The 12488-nt window shown below is 30.6% G+C and overlaps 1 protein-coding gene and 1 non-coding gene across 5 annotated transcripts; one reads left to right on the forward strand and one right to left on the reverse strand.

The window, feature by feature from the left end:
* The first annotated feature begins 2609 nt into the window (after positions 1–2609).
* On the forward strand, positions 2610–4371 carry LOC120130835. Of its 4 annotated transcripts, none has more exons than XM_039147986.1 (2): positions 2610–3646; positions 3698–4371. In XM_039147986.1, exons 1-2 carry the CDS (start codon positions 2955–2957, stop codon positions 4122–4124), a joined length of 1119 nt encoding a protein of 372 aa, XP_039003917.1. In that variant the 5' UTR covers positions 2610–2954; the 3' UTR covers positions 4125–4371. The 4 variants fall into 4 exon arrangements, with proteins under 4 accessions (XP_039003917.1, XP_039003915.1, XP_039003916.1 ...); XM_039147984.1 differs by having other exon boundaries at positions 2610–2765; positions 2877–4371; XM_039147985.1 differs by having other exon boundaries at positions 2610–2765; positions 2886–4371.
* Positions 4372–7517: 3146 nt separating this feature from the next.
* On the reverse strand, positions 7518–7710 carry LOC120131088. The gene has a single exon (XR_005516884.1). It is a non-coding gene; the product is annotated as a U2 spliceosomal RNA (small nuclear RNA).
* Positions 7711–12488: the final 4778 nt, after the last annotated feature.

The following is a 12488-nucleotide window of genomic DNA, read 5'->3' on the forward strand; positions in this document are numbered from 1 at the left end:
CATAGGTAGTATATTAAACAATACCTCTATAAAATATAGGATACAGGATAAACTACACTCGTGATCACTTAATTATAAGAGAATTTTAATTGATTATTAATTTTTTTAATTTTTACATTTAAATTAATTATTTATTTAAATGATGTCAATTAAGTCACGAGTCGTTAACATCTAACGAAAATGATGACATAGCAATAAAAAAATTAAATATAATTATACATTTGATATTTATTATTTATATATTTTATTAATTTTATCCTAGTATTAATTTAACCTAATACATTTATTTTTTTTCCAATCAAACGCTGACATATTACTAATGCTACTTTTTTCCAACGACATTGACATGTCATTTTTTATTTTTATTTTTAAAATTTTTACATCATTTTTATATCATAATCAAGAGTGAACGTATCATTGTTTAATTATTTTATCTTACTAATATGATGCTAACAAAGTCATGTTTATCTTACTAATATGATTGTAACACAGTCATGTTGTTCCAAATAAAACGAAAGAAATTTTATGTTGCTTAATTGAATTGAGCTTAGCTAAAATTTTATTTAATTTTTATCGAAACTTATATTTAAACTATACTATGTTACCACCTTAAAATTATATCAAAAATACAATTGCAATGGATTAAACCTAAGACTCTAGCCAAAGGAGTCCAATATTTAACCACTGAATCAATCTATACAACTGTTATATTTATAAAATTAACGTGTGATTAAAATTAAAGATAAAACTAAAATTATTTTAAAATATATATAGTTCATGATTTTTTTTCAAGAAAATAATTCAGTGATTAAAATAAAAAATGATAATATATTAATGATTAATGTTATAATTTGTCCTAGAAATGATGAAGTGAGAAAGTGTGAGAATCAAAGTTGAGCGGAATATCCACATCAATCGGATGGTCGAGATCAAGCAAAACGACAGTAATGCGTCCTTATGTGAGCCAACACAGGCTGATTGAAAACGATGGCGTGTCCAATCAAACCCACCTCTCCTTGCCTTTCATACAGCCCCGTATGCTCTCAACAATTTTACAGGCTCAAGCAACTTATATCAGTCACAATAATTAGGTAACTGATTTTGAGAGCCTTAAATGCCACGTCCCACCCCTTTTATCTATTTCATTATTCATTAATCAATGATTATACTCTATAATTAAAATGGCATTTCATTATATACATGCTACATTCTATTTTTTTTAAACACCAAGTTAAAAATCTAAGCCCTTGTCTGCAAGGATATTACGTGCAAACATGGGATACGTGAGGATTCGGAATTTTAGGGTTAGTAGGGTTTGGTTTTGTAGGGTCAAATACAGACCATACATATCTGAAAACAACTTTTATAATTAAAATCTAAAATATATTTTGTTTTCCGAAAGATTTACACGTTAAATGTAGGTTAAAAGTTAATAAGATTGTTTAGCTACTTCAATTAATATTTTGTTGAGATAGTTGCAGAGCTAACTTCAAATTTTGTTGTTCAACTGATCTATCCATTTCCAGATTTTAATGGATCTTTCTTCTTCTTCTTCTTCTTCTTCTTCTTTATGATATAATTAATGAAGCAGAACATAACAGAAAAATATCAACAAGAAGATAAGTCGGTGAAAGATTCTCTAATCAATCATATGATATTAAATTTAACCCCCCGATTATGATTTTTCTTTTTTATTTGATTTATAATCACTGACTAGGTCAAAGGCTGTGGCTAGGGATCTTTCTTTGTATGTAAAAAGAAATTCATAGGAACAGCATATTTAAACATTATTTTCTTGTAAAAGAATTGATGTTCCTTGATAATTCGGGTTCGAGTATCATATATATATATATATATATATAGGGATATGAGCGTTAATGTCAAAAAGTTAAAAATTTATCTTTGAACATATATTCCCTTATAATTATTTCAATTTAATAAAAAACATTATTTTCCTCATCATGAGAAAAAATGACTGGATTAATTTAGCAGTGTTAATCAAATTTTATTTATTTAATCAATTTAGACTATTTAGCAATTGTTTTTATTCATTTTCAAAGAAAAATACAAGGTTTTTATGGGGTTTGAACAGGAGTGGTAGTGATGGTTGTTATCCCTTTTTTTCTTTTATACCATTCAACAACAAAAATTAGTTGACTCTTATTTTCATATGTAATGGGATAGGGGGAAGGTAAGATAGTAGGTTGCCCCCAACGCCAGGTTGAGAGCAGCTTCCGTAAGAGACCTCTGAATTATGAAATACCCTTCGTGGGACTCGATCCCAAGACCCCAAGGTTAAGAGTCTTGTGCTCTACCAACTGAACTGGATGGTCATTTCATAAAATTTGTTTGCTTGCCCACCTGATTATTCCCCAACAATATATATATATATATATATATATATGTATATATATATATATATATATATATATATATATATATATATTAATTTCTTATAATAATAATAAAAACACAAAATATTTAAATGAATAGTATATATTTTTTTATCTATAATATACATCTTTTTTCTTCTTCTTTTCACACTATATCTAAATCATAACTTTGTTTATGCTTTGGCCAATGGATTATCATAAAAAACCCTAATTCTTGTTACTTTCGATTTACCTTCAGATCATTTAGTTTAAAGCTCCTTTGTTTAATTTATTACATGCCCTTTTGTTGGAAAGACAAAGTAAAAAGCAAAGCAAAACACTGTCTTGTTTTTTTGCAGATCAGAGCTTTAAAGACAACATGGGTACTTTCTGGTAACTCTTCTTCCAGAAAATCTTCCTATTTCTTTTCTCTCTTTTTCTTTTCTTTATTTTATATTGTTTTTTCATGCTTTGTTTTGATGGAGAGCTTCTTTCTTAAATGAGTCTGGGCAGTGAAGCAAGCAAAAAATCTCTTCTCTGAAAGGGGAAAACAAAGCTCCCTCCACATCTGTATCTCTTCTCATGGATTCTGGTGGTAGTGTTCAATCTTCGAGTGGTGGCAGTGAAGAGTTTGATTCACGCGCTGACTCGTTCTCAGCTTTTTTTAACAGTAACACATCGATCCATATTGGTCATGGTCCGCCGCAGCCGACGATGATGCAGCGGCAACACCACCACCACCAAAGTCAGTCTCCGTCGTCTATGTTGTTTGACCCTTTATCGAACTACTTGGATCATCCTTTATCAAGTGCGACGAACCAAGACCTTGACGTTGTTTGGTCCAAAAATACAAGATCCGAGCCCGGTTGCAATGATCTGGCTGGGTTTATGGCCTCACAAGAAGCACAAAGCAGAGCCACTTTTTCTTCTGTGCAGATCACTGTAGAATCAGAAAGTTGTACAAAAGCTTCAGCTTCAGGCACAACCGACCAACAACCCAGCAACAACAATATGATTCGTAACTCAAAGAAGAGATCCAGAGCTTCTCGGCGTGCTCCAACGACCGTTCTTACGACAGACACCACTAATTTCCGAGCCATGGTTCAGGAGTTCACCGGGATCCCTGCACCGCCCTTCAACTCCTCACCTTTCCCAAGAACCAGGCTTGATCTATTTGGTACGAGTTCCAGTATGAGATCAACTCAGTTAGACCGTTCATCTCCTCATTATCTTTTAAGACCATTTGCCCAAAAACTCCAGTATCCTCCCCCATTTATTGCTTCTTCTTCTACAGCTTCCTCTTCCATGGTTGATGCTATAGCTTCTACACCTAGTACTAATTCTACTTCCAGTACAACTTCCATTAACTACCAACTACCTCAAAATCCACTCAACAACATCGGCATGCAAAACCCAATTCTCAACTTCGTATCCCTCCTTCAAGCCCCTCAAAAATACCCAGTTTCCAATTCGACAGGGTCCTTGAATATTCCATCGAACGAGTCTCTTCTCAGAATGGGTGTTTTTGAAGAGTTCGGCTTGAGCCAGGGGTATGGAAACACCAACCTCAGCGGGTTTCAAAACACGGTTCCATCATCATCAACAGGGTCTCAAGGAGTAAATGATCAAAGTCTTGTAAGGTCCATCAATGTAGGCGGCTACAACGGTAACACCCAAAGAGTTACCAATGGGAAAGGGAACAACTTCCCGGTTCCTTCATCGGATTTTCACGGAAAGGGCCGGAAATTGTAGCTACAAGAAGTGAAGGTATGGTTGAATCATGGCTATGTTCATCTGATTAGGATTTATGTAAAATATTATCAACAAAATTATAAAAAAAAATATCCACAAAGAATAGCATGGTGAATATATGATGCATGAAAGAGATGGAATCTCTCTTGTTCTCATTTTAACCATGATTTTCAATATATGTAAATCTAAATCACTGTTTTTCCCCCACCACTTTCTTGAAAGATTATACCCCTCCTCTTGAATTTAATTATATGTAAATGATAGTAGCCTCTAGTCTCAGGATATCACATTTTATCATACTATTGTTATGTCCATCATACATGGACGATCATGCCTTTTTCAAAGCTGTCGTCTGAATAGTACAAACAAAAGATGGTAGCAGTCGTCGTTAAAATATTGAACATTCTTCTCTTTATCTTTGGAGAAATTTCTATTTTGTTTTTTCGTTTGCTTTTTTTTAATTTAATTTATGTTATTTGGGTTTCTTTTGATTGAATGTAAAAGTATAATCAGATAGCGGAATTCATGAAAATCTGTGTTTTTTTGTTTATTTTCTTTGTGAACACCCCCCCTAAATCTAATAATTTAGTGTAAGAAATCAAATGGCCCGGAATTGTCTGGTTCTTTCTGTGATTATCTAACTATGAATATTAAAGTGTTGAAAGAATTTTATTCATCGTCCAACCACTAATATGATTAGAATTTATTTAAATACAATTACATTTTATATGATTATCAGACACAAGATATTTATGGTTATGAAAATAATATATGATGCCTAAGATCTATTTTATGTGGTAATTGTGCTTCTATACAGGATACAGTTGTGTATTTTTCCTTGTATAAATTAATGGGTTATTTTTCACTCTTTTGTAATGTAGACATAAAGATGCTCATACTTTATATATATATAAGAGATAGTATCATTCTTTAAAACTTTCAATTATTTGAATATAAACATTTAAATTAAGGATGAAGTCAGGATTTCAAAGATAAAGTATAACTTTTTTAAAGTTAAGGGACAATTTCATAATTATCCCATAATATTATATATATATATATATATATATATATATTATATATATATATATATATTAAATGTAAAAAAATGTGATGGGTTGGGGTCACAACCCCTCCCACTACCTTAATAATTAATTTTTAATAGTCTAATCTATAATCTCTAAAATTAATAATTATTCCTTTAACAGTTTGATTTTAGTAAACATACTCATAGTTATACATAACCAAATAGTAAAATTCCCAAAATTAAAGAAATCATTAATCTTACATAAAATAATTGAGCAACTATTTAGAATTCCAATTATTAATATATAAGTCCAAATCGTAGGCTTTGGTTCATCTCACTCGTAAAACCACATGGTTGTACATTTTGGACAAAACAACCTTTCTCCCATTATAAATGGTATTTGAGGTACAAGGATGATTTCCTTGCTGCCCTTTCCTCGTAGGCTATTGGCATTACGGGGGCAAACCATTCTGAAAAAGAAAAGAAATAGAAAATGATAAATATATCAAATTCTTAGTAATATAAATTATGAAATAAATATAAATATTTAAATAAAAATTTAATATATTTATTTACGATTATTTACATCAAATACTACTGAACTTTAGTTGTATTGTCTATATCACTAAAATTTTAATTTTATCAATTATAACATTAAATTTTTATTTTCTTTTTAATTATATTCTTAAGTCGTTAAATTATTAATAGTCAGATCAAAACGATGTCATTTTGATGAAATGTTTACATCGATAAACATCAGTCATGTCAGTATCCGTCGATCACCTCGTCATTTTATTAACGATTGAACAGTTCAGGAATATAATTGAAACGAAAATAAAAATTTAATGATATAAATAATATAATAAACTAAAATTTAGTAATATACGATGTTATTTACCCTGTTATTTATTGTTGTCATGATAAGAAATGATTAGCCATGGGATATTTGGGGATAAAAGGGGGCAGGGCTTTAGAGAGGAGAGAAAAAGAGTGACATTTCTTTTAGCATAAAATGGTGGCCCATAGCCTTAGTTAGCAATCATAGCTAGCCTATCAAATCCAAAGTAATATGTATGTGGCCAACAGGCATATCTCTCGTAAGTGACCCTTATATATATATATATATTTACGTAAATTTATCGATCTAATATCCGATTCTTAAATAATTTTTTATTATTTCATTTAAACATTAAAGATAAATATAAAGGTATAAAATTATCCTTATAATAATGTTACTTACCCTTTAAAATAAAAATATTTTAAGGATTTTCTAAATCAAATTTGTGTCCAATTGACTCATGATGCCAACTCAATTAATGATTTTATGACTTATAAAAGATTAATTGCATAAGAGACAAAGAAGACATTAGTCATTACACTATAAAAAATTAATGGTAAAGTACATAAATGATCCTCAATCATAGTAAGTTGTTTTGTTGAGTCATTCGACTATAAAAAGTTACAACATGGTCCTTTGAATATAGGATATTGTTTTTATTGAGTCTCCCGACAATTAAATATTACAAAATGGTCACTTGACTATTCATATATTTCAAAATAATAATTTTCTGTTAAAAACTAATGACGGTCTAAGCTGGATGTTAACTTGCTAACCGTAATATGATAAAAAAACGATCATAGAATCTCGAACGACTATCATATGCTAATCAACATGTTAATATTTAGCTTAGACGATAATCATTTTTTAAGAAAATGATAAGTTAGGAACATATGAATAATCTGGTGACCATTTTGTAACTTTTAATAGTTAGGAGACTAAACAAAACAACACCCTAAAGTCGGATGACCATTATGTAACTTTTAATAATCGGAAGATTTAACAAAGCATCACTATATATACTATATATTCAGGAGATCATTTGTATAATTTATCCAAAAATTAATTGGTTTAATAATTATATATATAAGAAAAAAAGTAATTGTTAAGGATATTGTTAAATAATTAAATAACGAGTAAAATGATTATTAAATCGAAAGGATATGAATTTAAATGAATAAATGTAGCACGAGGGAAATTGTGTTATCGGGGAGTAATAATTTAGTGTGCCTTATAGATGGAAACTAATTGCCTTTAAAGATGAACAAGTTGATTGAGTGAGTGTAACACCCTAAACTTAATGTGTGGATACACTAGGTTTAAAGTGTCGCATTCCTGCTCACATATAAGGGTGTAAACGAGCCTAGTCGAGCTCAAATATTGTTGAGCTCGACTCGAACTCCTATAAAAATAAACTCAACTCAAATACTCACAAGCTAAAAATTATCAAACTCAACTCAAACTCGAAATATATTATTGAAACTATTCAAACACGAAAAAACTTAAATTCAAAAAATTTCAAAAACTCGATTAAAACTCAAGACTCAAACTCGATTAAGCTCAAATTTGAGCTCGATCCTCCTCCTGAAGTAAGCTACTATGAAAGGTTCTGACCCTCAAAAATTAATTTAATATCGCGTAAGCCATTAGCCTACGTATCAGATATTAAACTAATAAACAGATACTATACTTGATCTTAGCCAAAAGGCCGAGAAATATATACTTAAAAAAGACGTTAGTCCACTCCTTTTATAACTGCTCTCCAGCGCTTTAACTCTCTTCAGCGTCCGGTGTGGGATATAAATTCAAAAGGCTTTGGAGTCCTGAAGGGAGCTCGATTCTTCATGAAAGAAAAGCATAATTTACAACTTCGATGACATTGTTAATTGGTTTTCATTAAACTTCGATGATATTGCTAATTGGTTTTCACTTAATCTTTATACTTTGAAGTAGAGAAGAAGAGGAAAACGAGAAGTTGTTCGTAGTCTCTGTTATCACTTCATCATCGTTCCCCTACTCTTTACAATACCCTTTTCATTCCTGCAAATTTGACCTTTTTTATAAAACTCAGATGAAATTCTATTGAGATGGAAATCCAACCATGAGATTGATGCCAAAAATGAGGGGGAAACGAAAGTTAACAGAAAAGAAAATTTTGGTCTAAACTGAGGACTGTAGACAGTAGATAGCAGCTAAGACTTTCTGTTTCTACCGGAGAAATAAAACAGAAACAAGACCCTACCTGCAAAACAATGGTTTGTTCGAAGTATATGGTATTGTTTCTCTCAGATCTTTGATGGCCGAGAAAAGAAAAAGACATGGTCTCACTGCAAAAAATGGAAGGACATACATGAATGAGTTTAGCATGATTTTTTTGTAGGAGTGCAGCTGCAAGTAACCTTCGAAAATTCACTTCTGTTTTACTGATTCCCATGTCTATGCCTGTCCTGTAACCAGGTTTGCCAAATAAAGAATCTAAATGATTGACTTAAATGTAGATTATATGCTTATTAATTGAAGTTGTTGAACTTACAGTTCCAATATAGGGATATGATACGGGCTATACGTGCTTGCAAAACTACAGCAGAAGAATGTGCTGTTGTAAGGAAAGAATGTGCTGCTATTCGTGCAGCAATTCTTGAAAATGATCAAGACTATAGGCACCGTAACCTGGCAAAGCTCATGTTCATTCACATGCTTGGGTATCCCACGCATTTTGGCCAAATGGAGTGCCTGAAGTTGATTGCATCTTCTGGATTTCCAGAGAAGAGGATTGGATATCTTGGTCTTATGTTGCTTCTTGATGAAAGACAAGAGGTTTTGATGTTGGTGACAAATTCATTAAAGCAGTATCCTACATGTAGACTTTCTCAAGTTTAATTTGTTCCCATTTCCTTTTCCCTATTACCATGTGAATACAAAGGTTTTGATGTTCGTAATTTTGTAAATACAAAGGTTAAAAAATCCATGTGAATCCATGACCACATGCCACGTGACTGAGACCTCAAACTATATTATGTAATTATGTTCCTACATCATGAATAGTGTGATATTTGTTCAATAATATTATGCATTCTTCATAAGGAATACTATATTTAGGGTTTAGGATTTATGATTAGTCAAAATAGTTGAAATGTTCATTCTTCAATTTGAGAGTTTAGGGTTTATGGTTAGTCAAAATCCAATAAGGAAATATTATTAGTCAAAATAGTCAACCAGAAAAACAGCTGAAATGTTTATTCCTCAATTTGAGGGTTTAGGGTTTATGATTAATGATTTAAGGTTTAAGATTTATATTTTAGGGTTTAGGGTTCATTACAAATACATTAATTAATCGACTTGATACCGATTTATGAGGTAAGTACAATATAGTATATTGATATTAAATGCTCAAACCCTTGATATTTATGATATTTGAACCAGAAACCTCAAAATATAACAACAATTTAAAAAATTAGTTATTAAAAATATTATCATTAGAAATATATTAAATATTTGTCATTAGATAAATAATTTTTTTATTAATTTAAAATAAATATAAGAATATTTATTCAAAAATAATTTTTAAATATTTTCAATTTTTTTATTGTTTGGCTATTTTTTATGATTTTTTATTTTATTTTTCTACATTGTCAAGTACTTGTGCAGTAAAAAGTTAAAAAAGAAAGAAAAAAAATCAACCAAACACGTGTAATCTAACATATGTTTAATTATATGAACTTTTATTTTTCTTTTAGTAATATACAATGTAACAATTGAACTTGGGATGGTTAATTAAAAAAATAAAAAATTGAGGGTAGTTGTATTATAGAATTTTTAATATATTTTTAAAATTTTATAATTATCAATAGTGTATTTTTAATATATTTTTAATAATGTAATTTTAAAAATCTAAAATTATAATATAACATTTTTTTCGAGCTGCTCACGAGCTTTTTGAGTCGAATATCGAGTAGCTCGTTTCGGCTCGACTCGAGTCCATTTCGATCCGAGTATTTATCGAACCTTGAAAGAGTCGATCTCGAGTAGCTCACGATCTATCTCGTTTCATTTACAATCCTACTCACAAGATAGTTAGTATAAAATTTTTGGATTTGAAAACTTCTCAAAAACATCTTTTGTATTTTAAATACAAAATATGTGATAACTGAGATAGTTAGTATACATAAAATATGGAGTTTCGACCCCTTTATGATCCATAAAATATGTAACAATTTCAAAACAAAACCAGACATCAGACTCAATATGTCAACACACCTTTTCGTTCTACTACGATTCAAACTCCTAAAAATAGGATAGAATTTTGCTAGGTTTCAAACTCTTTAAAATAGGATAGAGTTTTACTATGATTTAAACTCCTAAAGATAGGATCCACAAGCATTATAAATAGTCATTGTAACTCACTATTGTAACACATTCGGAGGAGGATATACGAAATACCAAGCAAAAAATTACAAGCAACTCGTAGCCATTTTTCGAAGCATTTATATTTTGAAAGGTAAAGTTCATACCTTCGCATGTTATTTTTCCTTACCCTTGCTGTGTTTTGATTTCGAAACAAAACTGAGAGAAGTGTTTTTGGTCGATGAACGGGGGCGTTTTCGAGATCTATTTTTGTAGATCTAATCCCCGAGGCTTGTGTTTTTGAAAAACTATTCGGATTTTTATAAATGGGTCGTGTGGATCCGCGTGTTTTGTCGTTTTTTTTCTTCGATTGGCTTTTAAGTTTGACCTCTAATTCATTTTTTATTTTAATTTAACCGTTATTATTTATATGTATATATGTATATATTTAATTATATTTTATTTTTATTTATTATAATTTTTTTTTTTTTCTTTTTTATATATATTTTTATTAATATATATGTAATTTATTATATTTTTTATTTATATTTTATTTTATTATATATATTTTATATTTTATAGATATATTTATTATTTATTTATACTATTTATTTATTTTCATTATATTTTTAGTTTCTTTGCTATTATTATTATTTTTTTTAAAAAAAACATTTACCTTTTTTATTCTTTTGTATATATATTTTATCTTCATTTATTTTTTTTTTCAATTCTTTTTTTCATCCAATATTTTATTTATTATTATTGGTTTCATTTATTTTCTTGGTTTACTCTTTAGTTTTGTTACTTTCTTTATTATTATTATTTTCTTTTAAAATCTATTTTAAAGGTATTTCTGTAAACTCATTAAGGGTAAGTAATTCGGATCAAATTTTACCTTTTTAATTTAACTTGCAATTTTCTTAATCAAAGACAACTGGAAATTACGTAGTACCGAAAGGACGGTTCAAGGGTGCTAATCCTTCCTTGATCGTAACCGACTCCTGAACCCGACACATCTTTGGAAAGACGCAGATCAGGTAAGAAATAGGGTATCCGATCAACCCATTTGTTTTAAATAAATTATCGGTGGCGACTCCAATCCACATTTTTCAAGTCGAAGCTCAATTCCGGGGCCCAACCGAAAGACGGTTGCGACAGCTTGGCGACTCCACTGGGGATACAGATAAGTGAGTCAGGCTAAGGTAATTTCCAGTTGTCTTTTTAATGAAAAGGGTAAGTTTAAATTTTAAGGTAACATTTCGATCCTTATTACTTACTTTTGATTATATTTTCAAGTAAATAGTTGTACTGACCGTTTTTCTAATGATTTCAGCCCTTAAAGATTTTTCATCCAAAGGCTCTATACCCGAGCTCCGAACCCGTTTTAAGTGGGGGTGAAAGTGACGCCTTCGTGTGAATTTATTCATCGTATGGGCCTAGCAAGTAACCTTCGGGATTCATATACCTTATGCCTTCGTGTGAATTTATTCTCCGTATGGCCATAAGGGAATGTTTCCTCTCAAGTTTAACTTAGTCCACACAAGCCTGTGATGGGTTTAGGACTAAGGGTCTGGTAAGCCCAAGGGGGCACCGACAAGGAGAACTCGAGTACATTTTTTTAGAACCTAAACCCGGAGACTATAAGGAATTAGGGCCCACCCTAAAACCTCGTTTTAAACCCTAGGATGCCGAAATTATTTTCTGCTTTACTTTCTGTTCAAAACATGTGAACTAGAAATTTATGCGGTTAGGACTTGTTCAAAATCAACTTGCGGGATAGAGATCATGTCCGGGTGGGAATAATAAGCATGTGGGGTAGGACTTTTATTTTCATGATTGCTTTGATTATTATCTTTACCTTACTAACTCTTTTCATTTTTTTCATCTCTTTTATTTTATTTCCATCATCTGCATCATTCAAAAGAGGTATTGATCCACAAAAAAACGTGTTCGTTAACCATAAATAATATGTATTAATGGACAAAGGTGTTGTAATACAGGAGATTAAAAACCCCGAGGTACGACTATGGTCCGAGAAGACTCAGAAAGAAAAGGGAGACAGTCTTCAATAAAGTTATGTGTCAGAGCTTGTTAGCTATGCCTCTATCAGCCTAAAACAGAATAATGTGCAAGAACTTCGAGACATCTGGGACAG

This window comes from Hibiscus syriacus, unplaced genomic scaffold (assembly GCF_006381635.1).
Source record: "Hibiscus syriacus cultivar Baekdansim isolate YM2019G1 unplaced genomic scaffold, ASM638163v2 tig00110548_pilon, whole genome shotgun sequence".
In the NCBI taxonomy this organism is placed as follows: domain Eukaryota; kingdom Viridiplantae; phylum Streptophyta; class Magnoliopsida; order Malvales; family Malvaceae; genus Hibiscus; species Hibiscus syriacus.